Below are 19,086 nucleotides of genomic sequence, written 5' to 3' on the forward strand. Positions count from 1 at the left end.
ATGCTTGGCTGGCTACGGCTGGGAGAGCATACATTAGCTGTGGATGAAGCCATAATCCGATAAAAAAAAAAGTTTCAAGCAACACTGTTAGAAAGCCTAATGACATGATGTGGGGATAATAGCCAAACCAGTATATCTATTCGGAAACCAAAGGCACTTATTCCAGATCCTGGCACTGTGGTAATCTTTTATCTGTCATCCATGGCCTCCTTCCTTCTAAACTGAAATGATAACATTGAATAGATTCATACACCCCCTTAATTACGAATATAATTCTGCTTTCTCCCCATGTACTACTAGATCTCCCCAAGACATTGCCCCTTTCACACAAATGTATGATTTCTCCAGTCCTGTATTTCTGTGGCATATGAATCTGTATAAGGCTACATGCACACTGCCGTGAGCCCGCCGCACCGTAGCACGGCGGGCACACGGCAGCGCGGGGAGAGGAGGAGGAGGTGAGCGCAGGTCACCCCCACCCCTCTCTATAGCGATATATGGCCGCGGCGGCGTAATACGGGAAAAGATAGGACATGTCCTATCCTTTCCCGCGCTACGGAGCGGTATGGAGCGACACCTTACCGCTCCCGCAGGGCGCCGTGAGCCCATAGAAGTGTATGGGGGACGTATATCGGCCGCATATATACGTCCCCTATACTGTAGTGTGAATGTAGCCTAAGTTTGATGTTTTTCATCCATATGTGCACGTATTTCTCTGTATCCATATATAATATAGATCAATGGTAAATGACTAATGGCTGGCTGACAGAATGCACTTCCCACTGGTTCTGGTTTCCCTGGATACTGCCTGAACATACAGCAGCATATGGTGCACAACCATATGCAGCACATTTTTTAAACATTCCCATAGACTTCTATTGGGCATACTGGAGAAAATAGGCCATGCTTTTTTTTCTTTCTTGCTCTTAGTATGATGAACAATGCAGCCATGTAAATGGTTGCCGTGTTGCCCATAGAAATGAATGTGGCTGTATGATAACGCCTAAAAGAATACATTAACATTCTGAAGGAAGCTCTGTTTTTGGCCATTGCTATACGCTGGATAGCTGATCGAGCTCCTACTGTCTCAGTGGAATTAATTAATCTGACATTACCTTATGAGAATATAGTTAACAAACAACACAGCTGCCCGCATAAGTTACGAAGAGTGTGGGGCTCCTTGTGCCCTTCCCCAGATACCCTTTTTAATGTGCGCAGTCAGAGTCTCTTGTCACTTTTTAATGAGTGCTATACTTGGTATTATAACTTTACATACTACAGATGTAACTGGGTGTGGGCACCCTTCCTGCACTCCTCTGTGGACAGGAGGGATTCCTTCATCTCCAGATGTAGGGTGGCAGGTTTCCTTGTTGCCTAACCATTGTTACTACTTTTTCTTTAACTATATTGCTACCATGGCACCACTCGACCAGGTTGGTTGGTTACTGTTCTATGTATATGTTGGGGAGGGGTTTATTAGAGCGCTGCTTTTTTGCAGAAGTTATTACACATGACAAATAATTGCATAAAGATGTATGTTATCTCTGATGTACCTCAGCTAATGCTCTTTATTTTGTGATACTGTACCAATAAAGTGATTTAAAAAAAAAGAATACAGTAACATCCAGCAGTTTTCATAAGTTTGTGTGGAAAGGGGCTAAGAGGAACATCATATGGCAGCGACATTGAATCACTACTGATGCCATATACCCAAGGTCTTCTTACATGGGACCACAGCCAAATAGATATTAAGAACATTAGAGTATTTGATGCGCCTTACAGATGGAATAGAACTACAGACCAGTTAGAAGATATGTAAGCTTAAACTTATCGCAGTTTTCCTTCCTTACATAAGTAAATGCCAAAATAAAAAAAACTCAAACTCAACTTTTCAATAATTTTTTTCTTTTATTTCTCGTTTCCCCATTTTTACACTATGCTCACAACTAAGGCTTCATCACGCTGATAAGAACCTAGGTTTCTTCTTTTTGGATAGGCTTTACAATACTGTTGGCCGGTACGTTCTTTTATAAATCGATGCAGATCTGACACACCAGCTTCTTACAAGGGGCTAAAACATGGTGGTGGGGTGTCCTGTGCAATAGTCTTCATTTTTCTGTCTCAATTCTATACCAAAGGGTGGGCTTCAACAGGAAAACATTTGAAGATTGCCGCCGCCCCCCCCCCCCCCCCCCAACTCCAGAAATTAGGGTTTATGTATTTTCTAAAATAAAAACAAAATTAGGTTGGGAATCCTGAATTTTCATGGCAATTATTTCCATTTCACTGCATTTCTAAAGTCCACACAATCTGCTGTGTTCAGGTTGGCACAGGTTGTGGCTTCATTGACATTCCTTGGGAGGATGGCACTTGTTTTAAAGGATCACACACTTTCTTTTAGAGGATTTCTTCTTTTTGCCATTGTTGATCTTCTCTTTGTGTTTGCGGATTTCACGAACGAGGGTATAAAACGCGTCTTCAACTCCCTTAATGTCAGGAACATTGTAGGAAAGAAGCAGAAAAAAAAAAAGTTAACCATGGATAGGAAATTTCCCACAGATTACACCCCTTACTGTTCTAACAACAGGAAGGGAAAGTCATCTCTGCTTATAAATCCCTTTCCCTTTCTTTAAACACTTGTAGCTCCAAAACAATAGAGGATTGGTCTTGAGCTGCATTTTTTCCCTGCATGATACAAAAATGTAAACCTGGAATAATACACACATGTAAAAAGTGAGGACAAGGAAGCCCATTTTTTGGCAGTTTATGTTGGCCAGTTTTACAGGGCCACAAAATACGGAATGTATGTTCAGCGTATTTCCCACACTGCAGGAGCAGGGACTGGGCTCCTATCATCGAAGTCATCTCTGATGCTAGGAGTCCTGCATTGATGCAGGTTTATTAGGCTAAAAATAGACAACCATGCTCAGAACACATGGGCACTGGATATCATGGACCAAATATTGTGCCGGGACTGGTCTCCACGCATCATTATTCCATGCACAATGTTGGGTCTGTAAAAATGTGGCCACCAACGGGGTCTGTGACTTGCATCGCAACCACTGCCAAGCGTTTAAAGCCTTGAAGTGGTATTCCCATCTGGGTATTTACATTTAATTTATCTACAAAAAAAATACATTTTTACCAGTTTGAAGATAATTTCCCATAAATATCACTGTGTTGCCCCTTAATACTACATGTGTGGCCACTGCTGACAGTGAAGGGTCGTCATATCCAAGGACAGCTATCTTGTTTCTAAGGTGCCCGACTAGCTGGATTCAGCATTCGGCTGTGGGGCATTCGGCAACTCCTGGCCATTTCATATGGAAAAACTGTTCCTTTTTGCAATCACTTCAGTAGCGGAAACAAACTAGTTTCTAAGGGACCATATGGCTACATTTATGGGAAATTATCCATATATATATCTATCTATCTCAAATTAACGAAATGTGACTGTCCAGATGAGAATACCCCTTTGAATTTAATGACAGTGGAAAAAAAAAAATGCTCTTCATAGTGTATAATTAACAGCCCATGAACAAAGTAAAAATGACTACACATAATAGTCTGGAAAAGTAGTTCCATTCGGGGAGTAGCTATGGGAGACGTCCCCATGTTCTAAAAATACCTGCATAGCAGAACCAGAAAGTTGACATGAAACCAAAACCAATCAAAAGATATCCACAAGTCTAGAGGCTGATGAATGCAGGATTCACCTATAGTCATGCAAGCCAGTATATCAGTAGTATGGCTATATATCCTTTACTGTAGATTATAAATTCACGGCTGGGAAGTGTTCCTTATATAGGAATACATACCAGGATTTTCACCTTATGGAGACTCACCTGTCTTGTTTTGGCAGAGGTTTCTATGAAGGGAATCCCATAACTCTTGGCTAGGTCCTGTGCTTGCTTTGTGTCCACAGTCCGTGAAGGAAGGTCACATTTGTTACCAACTAATACCATGGGGACATCATCAGAATCTTTAACCCTGTTGATCTGTTCTCTAGAGAAAGACAATTTGAAGACCATTTTCAATACATTTCAAATTGAATAAAGAGAGTAGACAAACAATTCATTGGTTTAATATCAAATCTATCAACAAGCAAGAATCTGCAATCTGGGAAGGCACGATTAGGCAGATCTGTATACACCATCTTTGCCCCAAAGAATGTAATATACAGTGTAAAATCTTTTTAATATGTTCCAGGTGACATCAGACATTGCAGTCCTTCATCTGTCCCCGTCTCAGTTTGGCTTGGCGTTAATATTCCTTCCCCACCATATAGCACACCACTTAATGGTATGTGGCATCAGTGGAGCCAGTTCCTAGAGCGCACGTCTCTGGAATGTTCAGCAATGTGTTTTTCTTGGATGGCAGGTATGTTTATATTTGCACAAACACAAAAAATAAAGTGCTTGTATGTGGAGAGGGGAGTTCAGATGCAAAGTGTCTGTAGTTGTCCACTTTAAGCAAATAATTGATATTGTTTGTGTAAGGAAAAGTTATACAAGTTTCCAATACACTTTGTTTGAATTCCTCACCGTTTTCTAGATCTCTACTTGTTTTGCTTCTATAGAAAGCTTCTCCATTTACTTCCAGTGGACAGAACAGATAGAATCTGTCCATGGCGATGTTATGGAGGTGCACGAGCGGCTAGTATCACACAATTTCTATTACTCTCAGTGATAATAACAGCTCCTGCACCTGCATGTGTATCACATCACCATGGACAGATTCTTACCACTGGAAGTAAAAAGAGAAGCTTTCTATAGCAGGGTTTATAGAAAACCCACAAGGAATTGATACAGAAAGTAAATTGAAAAATTGTATAACTTTTCAATGTACAAATAATTTCAAATATTTACTGAAAGTGGCCAAACCCTTTATGTCTTTATTAAGTGGTTGCAGGTACATTCTGTTGTGTGTGGGGTGTACTAGTAGATAGTAACCACAGGATTGCCAGAAGGATGATCAACTGGGATCAGTATTTATACATTCAGAAGGTTCCACGCGAAACAAAAAATAATGCCCATTTTCCTGTCAATCTATTATCCATTTAAAATTATGGGGCGACCATCAAGTCTGAAGAGCCGTTAACAGTTTTTGAAAAAAAATAAATAAAGATTTAGATTCTAAATGTGAAAATGGCAGAAATATTGGAAAAGGTGGCTGATTACACTGCCATAGCTTTACTATTTTTCTCTTCGCTCTGTGGCTTTTTTTTTTTCAGCATCTGTGGCAGAATTGCATTTGTGCCCCTGTTAAAATTTACATATTAACTATCCACTTGTCACAAAGTAATGTATTTTATTGCTTCATTGGTTCTTCAAAGAAAAAAAAAAGCATTAATACTAAAAAAAAGTTAAATATTACCTTCTAAGACATAAGATATTTGTACGTTTTAATACTTTTATGAAATTAAAAACCTTTTATTGTGTTAGGGGTAGATTTGTGGATCAAACTTGTTTTAATTGCTACCATTTTTGGGGGACAGATATCTAGAAACTGCAAAGTGGTGCAGCTATCACAGAGGGTCTGCTTTCTACTGGAAACCACATCAGTCAGGTCCTTGGGATGTGCCTGGTCTTGCAGCTTGGTCCTACATGTGAAATATTCAATACCATCTATCCATGAAAGACACTGGCTGCATTCAATAGGCTTCTAACCTGTAATGGTGGACATCCTCAAAGGATTTTGTATTATTAATAGCAAAGACACAAAGAAATCCTTCTCCAGTCCGCATGTACTGATCTCTCATGGCACTATACTCCTCTTGACCTGCGGTGTCGAGGATGTCCAAGAGACATGTTTCACCATCTATCACAACCTGCTTTCTGTACGAGTCCTGTAACAGGGAGAAATCAACACAATGTACACTGTCAATTTTAATTCACATGAAACATATCTATACTTTGTGATAGTCAGACCACATTGCCTACAGGCATGATATGAAACCAAAACAGAAGCACTGTGGACAAAGCGGTTAGGGTGGTGGTTGCACTGAGAGCGCTCTCTATTGGCACCAATAGCACATTGCCCCAAACAGGACTCAAGGCTTCCAATTGCAGTCCCAGGCTCGGTGCCAATTTGAAGCAACACATCCAGCAGATGGAGCAAGGAGGTGTGGACAGGGTTGGATACCATACTGCTCCAGGCTCCAAGATTATTTCTGTTTGAGGACACTGTAGGAAAGCTACAAGGATAATCCATATTTCCCTAATTGTTTCAACAGTATTGCCAATATGATTGGAAGGTAGGTTGCTTCAAATCAGAAGTGTAATCAAGGAGGTATAATAAACCCAAAGACAACATACATGTGAGAAACATCTGGCTGGGCAGATGGAGAAATGACTGAAAAAGGAACCAGAATGTTTACAGGATCTTATCACCAATGACTGGTCAATAGGTTTAAGGAACAAGTAATTTACAGGCGGTCCCCTACTTAAGGACACCCGACTTACAGACAACCCATAGTTACAGACGGACCCCTCTGCCCACTGTGACCTCTGGTGAAGCTCTCTGGATGCTTTAAAATAGTCCCAGATTGCAATAATCAGCTTAAAATTGTCTGCAATGAAGTTATATTGATAATTCTTGGTCCTATTACAGCAAAAAAATTTGAAACTCCAATTGTCACTGGGGCAAAAAAAAAAAAATTGTCGGGAACTACAATGATAAAATATGCAGTTTCGACTTACATACAAATTCAACTTAAGAACAAACCTACAGTCCCTATCTTGTATGTAACCCGGGGACTGCCTGTATCTTGTTTATTGTCTTCATAAGTGTGCATGTGTAAAATATACAGGATCAGAGCATATAGAATCCAAGTGATGTTATCTTTTGTCATTTTTACAACTTATACTTGTTGCTGGTCCAGCAAGGCACCCCCATCCAGTGTTGGTATACAGAGGCTCGGTGGTGACGTCACATCAAGAGCACAACTCCACTAGCCAAAAAATGTGTCCACTATTAGCTTGTAGAGCTGTGGACATGACATCACTGTTTTGGACCAGAGGTTCTTTTATTATTCCTGCATCTCCAGCCTTGCTCTCCACCCCCAAGGATAAGCTGAGAATAGTCATCACTGTGCTGTCCCTGACAGGCAGAAGTAATCAATCACTGCACCATGCCCCAGCTGCTGTGTACGAGACATCCAGCTCAGGTTTATTAGTCCTGTCTGGATAGTTTAGGCAGCTCCTGTGTATATGGAAGTAATTTGTTTATGTACTGCAGCCAGGGCACCCAGCTTTCCTATATATCTACCTATTGGGGTAGATCTGATGGTAGACTGCCACTTACATTCTAAACCCTAATCTATCTTTAGCTAATACTAAACTACTATTTACACCAAAACGCAGCTCATCTTACTAATATGTTTATTTATAGACGCTACTGGGGCGTGGAGTAGCCTCTCAGTAGAGAGGGAGCAAAGGCTACTCTACGCTCCAGTAATCTCTGCTGTCCCAGTCTACCTGATCGTCCCCTGGCACACTTGATTGCATGTCCTTGCTAAGCGCACACGTTTGGCTGCGCCCTGCTGGCTCCGGAGCTACTGCGTGTATGCCCTGCATAGATATGAGTCTATGGAAAACTCACACACATTGTGGTGCCCAGGACATGCAATCAGGGAGGCAGCGTGCCTGGGGAAGAGCAGAGAGGCAGGGATAGCAGAGGTTACTGGGGCGTTGAGTAGTCTTTGCTCCCCATTGTACAGAGAGGCTACTTTATTAACCTCTTCAGTATCCTCTTCAGAAATTAGCATATTAGTAAGAAACTGTAGTTTATTGTAGATAGTCTAGAATTAGCTAAAAATAGATTAGGTTTAGAATATAGATGGCAATCTACCATCACATCTACCTTAACCCCTTCGTGTCTATGCCATTTTAGACCTTTAGGACCAGGCCTGATTTTAAAATTTTGCCCTGTGTCATTATAGGAGGTTATAACTTTTTGACACTTTAACATATCCAGGGGATTTTGAGATTGTTTTACCGTCACACATTGTACTTCAAAGTAATAGAAAAATTTTGATGATATATTTTGTGTTAAGTTATGAAAAAAACTTAAATTTGGCAAAAATTTCTAAAAATTCTTCATTTTCATAGTTCAAAATGTTCTGCTTTTCAGGCAGATAGTCATAGCACCCAAGTAACTTTATAACTAACATTTCCCGAATGTCTGCTTTATATCGGCATGGGGTTTTATGCATCTTCTCTCTTTTCTAGGTTGTTAGGAGGTTCAGAATTTTGGGAGCAATTTTTCTCATTTTTATGAAAAACGCCAAAACCCTTATTTAGAGGCACCTGCTCAGCTTTAACTGACTTTGAGAGGCCTAAACAGCAGTAAACCCCCATAAATTATGTCATTTTAGAAAGTACACCCCTCAATGTGTAAAAAATCAACTTTAAGAAGTATGTTAACCCTTTAGATGCTTCACAGTGGTTAAAACAAAATGGAGGTGTAATTTACAAGCTGTCATTTTTTTAGACAATATATTCATTTTGGCCAAAAATTAAACCGTCACAAAGTATTAAATGACAAAAAACTCCACAAAGTTTGATACCCAATGTCTCCCGAGTATGAGGATGCCCCATGTGTGGCGGTGACTGCTGTACGGCCGCACGGCCGGGCATAGTACGGAAGGAGGCGCCATTCAGAGCAGATCTGCAATGTCACATCTTACAGGCTATAAAATGTTTATTTTTTTTGTAATTTGGACATATGGGGTATTATTTTTTTGTGGATGAGATCCACTTTTCAGGTACATCATTTACAGGGGGGCTCAATAGCCAATAATCAGATTTTATTAACTCTTTCTTGGTGGTGGTTAAAAAAATCATTAATTCTTGTTTATGGTTTTTAGCATTTTTTTCCTCGGACGGTCACCGTACCATAAAAATAATGTGTTATTTTTATTCTATGGGTTATCACGATTACGGCGATACCCCATTTGTATGGCTTTTTTATGGTTAACTTGTTTTGCAGAATATAGAACTCATTTTGTGAGACATTTACTTGTTTTTGTATCGCCATGTAACAATGGGCAGAACATTTATATTTTTTTGTTTACAGCGCTGGTTTAGAGCTTATTTTTTGCGGGACAAGCTGTACGTTTTCTTGGTATCATGTTGGGGTACATTTTACTTTTTGATCACTTTTTATGCACTTTTTATGCGGTCAGATGTGAAAATGTAATAATTTTTGTGAGGTTTTTTGTGTTTTTTTTTTACGGCGTTCACCGTACGGGTTCAGTGACCATTTTATTTTATTGTACGGGTTGTTACGGACATTGTGATACCCAATATGTTGTGGGTTTTTTGGTGATTTTCACTTTTTTTAGGTTTTATATGATTACTGCATGGGACGGGACTTAAGGGGACTTTTATTCTTTTTAAATAAGTTTTTTTTAGTTGCACCTTTTTTTTAAACTTTTTTTTTACTGTTTTATTTTGTCCCAGGGTGGGACATGAACAAGTGATCATTTGATCACTTGTTCATTGTAATATGCTGCAATACTAATGTATTGCAGCATATTACATAGTCAGCCTATGCATTCTGCATAGGCTGACAGCTGCACTGTTAGATCGTGCACAGTGCACGATCCTAGCAGGCAGCTGCCATAGGCAGCCCAGGGGACCTGATCGTGCCTCTGGGTTGCCATGGCAACGATCGGCACCTCCGTGCCCTGCACAGAGGGTGCCGATCGTCGCGCCGATACACCATAGACGCCGCGGTCACTATGACCGCGGCGTCTATAGGGTTAAACAGTCGGGATCGCGATAGTCGCGATCCCGGCTGTTACTGCGGGATCCCAGCTACCGCGTACCGCTGGGATCCTGCGGCGATCGCAAGGGCTCAGCTTCTGAGCCCGGGCGATCGCCATGACGTGATTCTACGTCAAGGTGCGGGAACTACCCGCATCCTATGACGTAGAATCACGTCAGGGTGCGGGAAGGGGTTAATGGGTAGATATCTGATGGTAGGTTTCCTTTAATGTTCAGCTTGTCTCCCATTTATCAACATAAGAAAATATCTCCGATATCTCCCTTAGGCTGCATTCACAGAAACATATGCTATATCTGGTCCGGGACCCATGCATAGCATACGTTCGGCTGGACAGATTGAGGGATGATCGTTCATACAGTTAGCATACGGCTGCTGGATACGCGTTTGTGAAAAGAGTCAAAAAATTTTTTAATAATAAGGACCAGCCAATTTGAGGGGCGGGAGCATTTTAAAAGCATGTGGGTTGCTTTATGAAGGAATTGAGCTAGTGTACACAAGGAGTGGCCTTCATGGCACAGGATATAGCAAAATACTCTGAACTGTATATACTACATAAACATCCAACATAACCTGTGGGGATGGATTGACATCGTTTGATAAATCCCTCCCATTGTGTAGTTACAGTGTACAGTACTCCAGCTCTCCCACAGTCAAAATTATTGGGAGAGAAGAATATACTAAATTTTACTAATCTAATATCTTCTCTCTCTAACAACCCCAAAAGACTCTTTGATACTCTACACTCCTTACGAACACCAAAGGTGCAGCCACCTGTCACAGACCTTTGGGCTGAAGATCTGGCCACCTACTTTAAAGATAAAATTAATTGCATTTGTCAGGAAAGAATAGTTCAATCCTCTTACCCCACTAATCCAGTACCCTACGGTACCTTGTTCACTCTTGTTCCTTTGAGCCACTCACAGAAGAAGTGTCCAGGCTCCTCTCCTCTGCTCGACCCTTTAGCTGTATCAGTGACCCCATCTCATCACATCTGATACAGTCTCTCTCCCCAGCAGTCACTTCTCACCTCACTAAAATATTAAACAAGTCTCTCTTCTGGTGTTGTCCCCTCTTCTTTGAAACATGCAGTCGTTTCCCCTTTACTAAAGAAACCTTCCCCGGACCAATCCAATGCAAATAACTACAGACCAGTCTCTAACCTCCCTTTCATCTCCAAACTCCTGGTCTATTCTCAACTAACCCTTTATATCTCAGCCAACTCCCTCCTTGACCCCCTACAATCTAGTTTCCGCTCTATGTATTCCACTAAAACTGCTCTCCAATGATCTCCTCACTGCAAAATCCAAAGGTGACTATTCTCTCCTCATTCTTCTGGATCTGTCGGCAGCATTTGATACTGTGGACAACCAGCTCCTCCTCAGGATGCTTCACTCCATTGGCCTAAAGGACAGTGTACTCTCTTGGTTTTCTTCCCATCTCTCTGGGACTGCACTTTCAGTGTCTCCTTTTCTGGATCTTTCTCTTCTCATCTTCCTCTCAGTGTCTGCCTTAATCCAGAACACTGGTGAATGTCTCTCTGCTGTCTATATGTCCTCTCTCTTCTTGAAACTTAATCTTTTTAAGACTGAACTTCTCGTCTTTCCACCATCTACAAACCGACCCAACCATGATTTCTCTATCTCGGTCTAAGAAATCACTACAGTGGTGGCCAAAAGTATTGGCACCCCTGCAATTCTGTCAGATACTCTGTTTTTTCCAAAAAATTATTGCAATCAGAAATTCTTTGGTATTATTATATTCATTTAATTTGTCTTCAATGGAAAACCACAAAAATAATTGTCAAAAGCCAAATTGGATAGGATTCCTCACCAAACATAAAAAGGGGAGTGGACAAAAGTATTGGCACGGTTTGAAATATCATGTGATGTTTCTGTAATTTGTGTAATTAACAGCACCTGTAACTTACCTGTGGCCCCTAACAGGTGGTGGCAATAACTCAATCACACTGGCAGCCAGTTGGAATGGATTAAAGTGGACAAAGAACTGTCTGAGGACTTGAGAATCAAAATTGTGAGGAAGCATGAGCAATCTCCAAAGACCTGAATGTTCCCGTGTCTACCATGCGCAGTGTTATCATGGTACTGTGGCTAACCTCCCTAGATGTGGACGGAAAGCAAAAATTGATGAGAGATTTCAACCTCAACTAACATCCAAATAAGTTCAAGCTTCCCTGCAGTCCGCGGGTACAATGGTGTCAACCTGTACTATCTGTTGGCATCTGAATGAAAAAGGACTGTATGGTAGGATACCCAGAAAGACCCCGCTCTTTACACAGAAACATAAAAAAGCTGGAGTTTGCCAAAACTTACTAAGAAAGCCTAAAACATTGTGGGAGAATGTTGGTCTAAAATTCCAGCAGCGCACTGTAAGAAACTCATTTTGTCTAAAGGTTGTGCTATCAAGGCTGAGGGTGCCAATACTTTTGTGTGCGGCACATATTTGGAGTTGTGTAAAATGATCAATGATTTGACTTTTTCATTCTCTTTTGTGGTTTTTCAATGCAAGCAAAATAAATGGAGGTATTAACACACAAAAAAAATCATTTTGTGGAAGAAAACGAGTATTATCTGACAGAATTGCAGGGGTGCCAATACTTTTGGCCACCACTGTATAACACCGAGGCAGCAGGCCCGCTGTCTTGGGGTTGGTCTGGACTCTGACCTCTACTTTTCACCATGTATTCAATCTCTTGTTCCCTCTTGCCGCATGCATCTCAGAAACATCTCCAGAATCCAACAATTTCTTACAATCGAAACTTCTAAAATGCTAATTGTCGCATTGATTCACTCTAGACTAGACTACTGTAACTTCCTACTAATCGGTCCTCCACTAACTACACTCGGTTCTCTACAATCCATTCTCAATGCAGCAACCAGGCTCGTCTTTCAGACCAAACGCTACATGGATGCCTCCAGTTTGTGCCAATCACTGCACACAAAGCTCTGAGTAATTCTGCACCTCCCTATCTATCTTCTCTCTTCCCAGACGATCGCCCAACCCGTGCTCTTCGATCTGCCATCGATTTTAGATTAATCTCTACCTTAATTCGAAGCTCTCATGACTCCAGGACTTCTCTCGAGTTGCACCAATTCTCTGGAATGCCCTTCCTCGGACTCTCAGACTAATACGACCCTCCAAAGATTCAAACGTGCTCTTAAAGCCCATCTCTTTAGGCAAGCCTATCACACTTGCCAACTGCAGGAAATGTAGTCCCTTTACTAATCCATCATATGTCCTATATTTCGTCTGTTATCCGGCAAACACCAGATATACCAGATTCCAGTCTTCTCTGCAGTCACTTTCACATTGGACTTCGTATATAAGATGGTGGCTGAAGGCTGGTTCAAGCAGCAGAATTTGTATTTATTAAATTATTTAATATTGTTCCCTTATAAAAAATGGCTGGACCATTTTACAATCTTTTAACTCTTGTGTCAACCCCTTCATCCTCATAGACTGTAAGCTCTTGTGAGAAGGGATCTCACTACTATTGTTCCATATGACAGTTTGTACTCTCGCTACGGAATGTGATGGCGCTATATAAATAAAGATTATTATTGTACTATTCACCAAGTACTGAGCTGTGCATGATCGGGTACTGCATAATCGGGGATCAGATTGAAGTAGGGCTAAAACAGATTCCTACCAATTTAATGTCTGACTTCTGCTTATGGCCGTTCTTAAATGTTTAAAGGATTGTGCCACAAAACACTGAACCCCCGGTGATCAGAAGAATGGGTGATCAAAAAACTTACATGTACTTGATGCCAGAGCACAAGACCTCAAGCAGAACACCTCAGTCACCTGTACTGTTAGTAGCCCCGAAAATCCCATAGAATTGCAAAAATAAGGAGACACAAGGAGCGGTTTGGGATCCTGTTCACCAGAGTAATGGAGGTTCTAGTGCCACTTAGCATGCTACATACCTCAATAGTAGGATCATATTCATCAACAAAGTGGTTCTGGATAAGTTGGATGGTAAGAGCGCTCTTTCCCACGCCTCCAGCACCAACCACGACAAGCTTATATTCAGTCATTTCACTTGCAGATTCTGCCTGGAAAAAGAGCAGAGGATGAACATGTTAAATCGATCATTATATAAAATAATGATAACTGAAAGGCTATTTTCACTTTATAGGGGTTTTATGGAATAAACCTATTTGTAAACATAGGCATTGAATATTTCCTCAATAAGAGAATGCTTTTTCGGAGCAGCTGATACAGACATCGCTGTACTCTGGATAGGAGTGCGACTTCATTTGTCTCACCTCTACCCATCACCCATTTGTGTGGAGCTGCTTTGTTGTCCTTTGGTATTGGCCTCCAGATAGAGACAAATCTAATGCTTTCTCCTGCTGGTAGCCAAGCCTCAAACAATGTCACAATCAGTACAGGCGGTCCCCTACTTAAGAACATCCGACTTACAGACGACCCCTAATTAAAGATTAATTCCTTTTCCCGCTGTGACCTCTGGTGAAGCTCTCTAGATGTTACTTTAGTCCCAGGCTGCAATGATCAGCTGTAAGGTGTCTGTAATGAAGCTTTATTCATAATCCTTTGTCCATTTACAGCAAAAAAAATTTAAACTCAGATTGCCACTGGGGCAAAAAAATGTTTGTCTGGATCTACAATTATAAAATATACAGTTTTGACTTACATACAAATTCAACTTAAAAACAAACCTACGGAACCTATCTTGTATGTAACCCGAGGACTGCCTGTATATCAAAATCAAGCATGATAAACCAGGGACACTTAATCATAGATCTGGAACAGTGACTGTGGTAATTTTCTTATATTTGCTATTTATGACCCCGTACTGTATAAAATCAGCGTTTAAAATCATGATAAAGTACGTAGCCCTAAAAACTTTGGGGGCATTATAGTTTCACAGAGAGTTACAGTGCAAGGAGCACTTCCCTCTTTCAAATAAACACTACTGCCATGAGATTACAGCAAGGGAGAGGGGAGACACTGTGAAGCTGCAGCACATAGGGGCTCTGGTAGTACCAACGAGAGCTCTTCTGACTCATTAGCATAATTTTAAAAGTTGATTTTAGATGATAGGAGGACATGGATAGCAAATATAAGAAGATTACCACAGTCACAATTCCTGTATCTATGAGTAAGTACAACTGCACCTATTCCAAGTGTCAGTGATAAACCTATAATATTGATATACAGGCGGATGATCAGTACATGAGGGATCCTCTCCTCCTCCAAATGTCTCTGTTAGGAACAAGGGTTCTTCATTCCCCCAATAGAAGTTCCATGAGTTATACCCCTCCAAGACGGTGATATCCAAGAAGGGGATGGGGGGAGGTATTAGCTTTGTCTCAGACCCACAGAGGTGTAGAAAGAGACAAACTTCAGGAGTTACGGGTCCAGTGTAGTTCTTCATGCTGTTTCTGTAATTGCTATTTAGCCCTGAGGACAATTGTATTTGGCTGTTTCGGTAAGAGCCCCGATGAGAAGCTGCAATTTATTATCTTAGGGAGGACAATGCGGTCTCTTCCACTGGTTCTGCTGTAGGTACTGTATGTGTGTGCACTGCAGCATTACTTATGTGGTGGAGCCCTGCTATATAACAAGCATCTACCTGGCAGGTGCAGAGGGTAAGGGTGGGCAGTCTATGGGGATTACCCAGCAGCCATTGCTCTCCCTCAGGATGAAGATGATCCTGGGAACAGCTGATAGCCAGGGGAGTGGTCAGGTGACTCGCTCTATGGAGACAGGAAGGCGGCTCTTACCGGCCTGCTGACGTCCCGGGGGTCTCTGTCCGCCTGTCCTCCTTATCCTTCGCTCTGTCACTCACTCCCAGCGATTCTCCCCCGGGTCACTGGGTCTCAGGAACTTCCATCCCGTAACATGACTGCCCCTCTCCTCCCGCAGAACTAACACCAGGGATCCGGAAGTGCCCACAGCCCCGAATACATGGACGCGCCCAATCACACGCTGACGTTACCAGACACTTCCGGTGAGCAGCGGCTACCAATTAGCGCCGAGAGTCTGTTGACTGACGTCCCGCGGTCCCGCCCCTGTCCCGATCTTTGGCTTGCATTGCTCCTCAATAGCCCGTACAGCGATAATGTACGTGTGGTATGGAGGCAGTGATGTGGCCGGATGCTGAATAGCGGCAGCTTGTTGTTAGGACACTCAATCTAAGGAGGCGGGGTGAAGCTATTGTTCTCTGTTATCAGCCAGCGCAGGCTGGAAAAGGAGGGACACTAATGTGCTTCAGTGGATTAGTGAGAGGAAGTCCTGGAAATCCCTGCCCCATCATTACCTCTGCTAGTCCTAAAACGTTCTGGGAATATTCACATATTAGATGCGGCTCTCCTATACGTTGGGCGATGTTCACACAGCAAAACAGACACTAGGAACATCTGCAGCAGAAATCCCTGCTTGAGCCTTGGCTTTTTGTTGCTTGTGGGCGCTGTGACCCTCCAATGAAGTTTTGGCAGTAAAACATTACAGAGATAGGGCCGTATAAATCGTGGTGTGGATTCCCATGGAAGATCCTGATGTTTTCCATGATATACATATAACCGTGGGCAAGAAGTACATTGAGCCACATAAATCACAGCTGCGCTTTTACAGTTAAGAAAATGTTTAATGTAGATAACTTTATTGTTGGCCGGATTAACAAACGTTCTAGTTCTTGGCATAAGGGGACAGAGAGGGCAAGAGCCGCATGGATAGGGACCTGTGATTGGCTTTCTGGATCTCTGGACAGATGATGGAGCCTCAGTGAAGTGGCTATGCACCAGAAAATTGCGTAGATTAGGGCCCCTTCGATGTGTGACTGTAGGCCTGTCTGTTAATCTCTCTCTGAGATCCGGGTCCGCAGTGAGTATCTGCCAGTATCTGAGGAGGATCTTATTAATGGTATCCGCATAAGCATCAAAGCACCACAACAAATTCCTATAAAAACTCTTATGTTTTGTACTTACTAGAAACTATTTCTTGTTTAAGGGTTCCTTCTACAACCAAGTTAGAGGTACAGCAATGGGGGCGACTTGTGCGCCCTCATATATGAACCTCTTTCTTGATGGTGGGAGGAGCTGTGATATATGTGGCTCAATGTACTTGCCCACGGTTATATGTAGGCAAAACGATTCAACAATTACAAAGGAGAATCTCAAGCCACATTAGTTCCATCACGACGAACAAGGACACTCCAATTTCAAGACACATGAGACTCCATCGTGGGGGGCAATAGATCAGGTCCAATTGCATTGGCAATGAATAAAGGACAGCAGAAGTGACCAGCAGAATTCAGCAGAACCTTAGGACCAGTGAGGCTGGTGGCTTAGTCCAGCAGGGCACAGAGAGAAAGTGTTTCAACTTTGGGGCAACAATGACATGGATAGCAGGGCGTACAGGATGTATACAGGTGGATGATTTGTATGGCCAGTTATTTATTCACAATCTGACCCCTTAATGACTTGGCCTTTTTTAAGTTTTTTCACTTCCATTTTTCACTCACCAACTTCAAATATCTATAACATCAGAGCTGGAGGCTGGAGAGAGGGGCCAAACACCACAGTGAAGATCTGTAGGACAGGAGCATGCCTAAGTCCAACTAAGTGCACCACCGGGGCAATCCAGTAGTGGAAGATGAGGCCTTCACCAAGTGATGGATGTTCCCCATAGGGGAACCAGAGGCACACTACAGCACAGCAGATATTTAGGGCAGAGCAGTGCCAGGCCTGAAGTGTCTGAGGCTTACAATCCAGGATCTTCGACACAGCCTACCAAAAGGAGGACTCACCAGAGTGGGACCATAGAACAGCTGGGAGATACCCTTGGACCCTAAAGAACAGCAAGATGAAGGAAAACACTGGCAGGACTTACCGGTCGCTGAAGTGAGGAGACTCCGGGCAGGCCACGGCCAACACTACCAGGCTGTGAGGTAGCACCTGGATCAGAGATGGAGGATGGATTTTCCAAAAGAAGCCAAGGCTGGTCAGCATCTGTCTAGGAGCCACTAGGGAGTCTAGGTTAGTGAGTAAGGGGCAGAATGGCTGCGAAAAGCAAAGGATCAGGGTCCTGGGAGTGTACAGCCATACGTCCACTCAGTCAGGCAGTCGGCCATTCCCCCGATTCCCCCAACAGATGTGCACATATTATAAGATTGGTAAATCTGTGTGCATATAGGTAAAGGAGTATGTGTGTATAAAATATTAAAGTATACTGAATATGTAAAAAACATTTTAAAAGGTGTCCCAGCAAACTACAAAAGAGGAATAGACATTTGTTTTAATGCAGTAGTAATAGATATGTTTTTATTTTTACAGAGGCAGTTCTATATGGAACAGTATCTCTGTGGTGAGATTCAATATGGAACTATCTATGTATTAAGCTTGGTATCTTTGTAGTATGCTTGATTCTGATCCTGTATCTATATGGTAAGCTTTGATTCAATAATCTGTCTCTGTTGTAAACCTGGTTCTAGTACTGTTTCTGTTTAGTAAGGTAGTAATTTAGTAGGTGGTATAGTATCTATATACTAATCTTGGCTCTGGTAAGCTTCAATCTGGTAACATACAGTATCTATGTAGTAATCCTGGGTCTTATCTATGTAGTAGCTTGGTTCTGGTACCTTATCTATGTTGTAAGTTTGGTTCTGGAATTGTATCTATGTTGGTTCTCCTACTAGATCTATGTAGTAAGCATGGTTCTGATGCTGGATCTATGTATCTTAGTTAGCTTGGTTCTGGTACTGTATCTACTTAATAAGCTTGCTTCTGGTGCCATTTATTAAGTTCACATCATTTTAAAACTTTAGTTTGTTGGGGGCACACTCTTCATGCAGTCCATGGCCCATGGTAGTCTTAATCCACTCCTGAATGTAGGTTTTCACTCTTTATTTTACACCTACATCATAAATATTTGTTTAGAAGCATTTTAAATTGTTTTAATATATGATACATTCAAGTGCCTATGTTACATCTACATACTGAATTTTTTCAGACCCATTATAGCATTTCTTCTCTGCATGTAATGTAAGTACTTATACCGCTTTGCTTTTCTTTCATAACTGCTCTCATCAACTCATCTCAAAGGGTAAAGATATATAATGTCCTCCTTTCAAATTAACTGAATTAGTGCAGATAGAATGAATGGCCTCCCCTTAATACTCAAGTGCTCTTAGGTCTGGGAATTACTTAATTGTAGTGCTGATGTGTATTCATAGTCCAATGGAAATTACTGGAATAGAAATTACTGCTCTTCTTGAGAATAAATTATAATTAAACCTTTACCTAAGCC

At 41.8% G+C, this 19,086-nt stretch overlaps 1 protein-coding gene across 2 annotated transcripts; it reads right to left on the reverse strand.

Moving 5' to 3' along the window:
- Positions 1–1,888: 1,888 nt before the first annotated feature.
- LOC140135396 (GTPase KRas-like) lies at positions 1,889–15,782 on the reverse strand. Of its 2 annotated transcripts, none has more exons than XM_072156885.1 (5): positions 15,564–15,782; positions 13,740–13,864; positions 5,670–5,848; positions 3,846–4,005; positions 1,889–2,486 (listed from the first exon to the last, which is right to left on the reverse strand). In XM_072156885.1, exons 2-5 carry the CDS (start codon positions 13,848–13,850, stop codon positions 2,376–2,378), a joined length of 561 nt encoding a protein of 186 aa, XP_072012986.1. In that variant the 5' UTR covers positions 13,851–13,864; positions 15,564–15,782; the 3' UTR covers positions 1,889–2,375. The 2 variants fall into 2 exon arrangements, with proteins under 2 accessions (XP_072012986.1, XP_072012985.1); XM_072156884.1 differs by having other exon boundaries at positions 13,740–13,868; positions 15,564–15,781.
- Between the last annotated feature and the right edge of the window lie 3,304 nt (positions 15,783–19,086).

This window comes from Engystomops pustulosus, chromosome 6, assembly GCF_040894005.1.
Source record: "Engystomops pustulosus chromosome 6, aEngPut4.maternal, whole genome shotgun sequence".
NCBI lineage: Eukaryota > Metazoa > Chordata > Amphibia > Anura > Leptodactylidae > Engystomops > Engystomops pustulosus.

Coding starts and splice junctions, on each gene's coding strand:
- LOC140135396 (XM_072156885.1), bottom strand. CDS start 13,850: ATGACTGAATATAAGCTTGTCGTGGTTGGTGCTGGAGGCGTGGGAAAG. Junction 5,849..13,739: donor AATATGATCCTACTATTGAG/GTATGTAGCATG, acceptor TCCCTGTTACAG/GACTCGTACAGAAAGCAGGT. Junction 4,006..5,669: donor GAGGATGTCCACCATTACAG/GTTAGAAGCCTA, acceptor GTCTTTCTCTAG/AGAACAGATCAACAGGGTTA.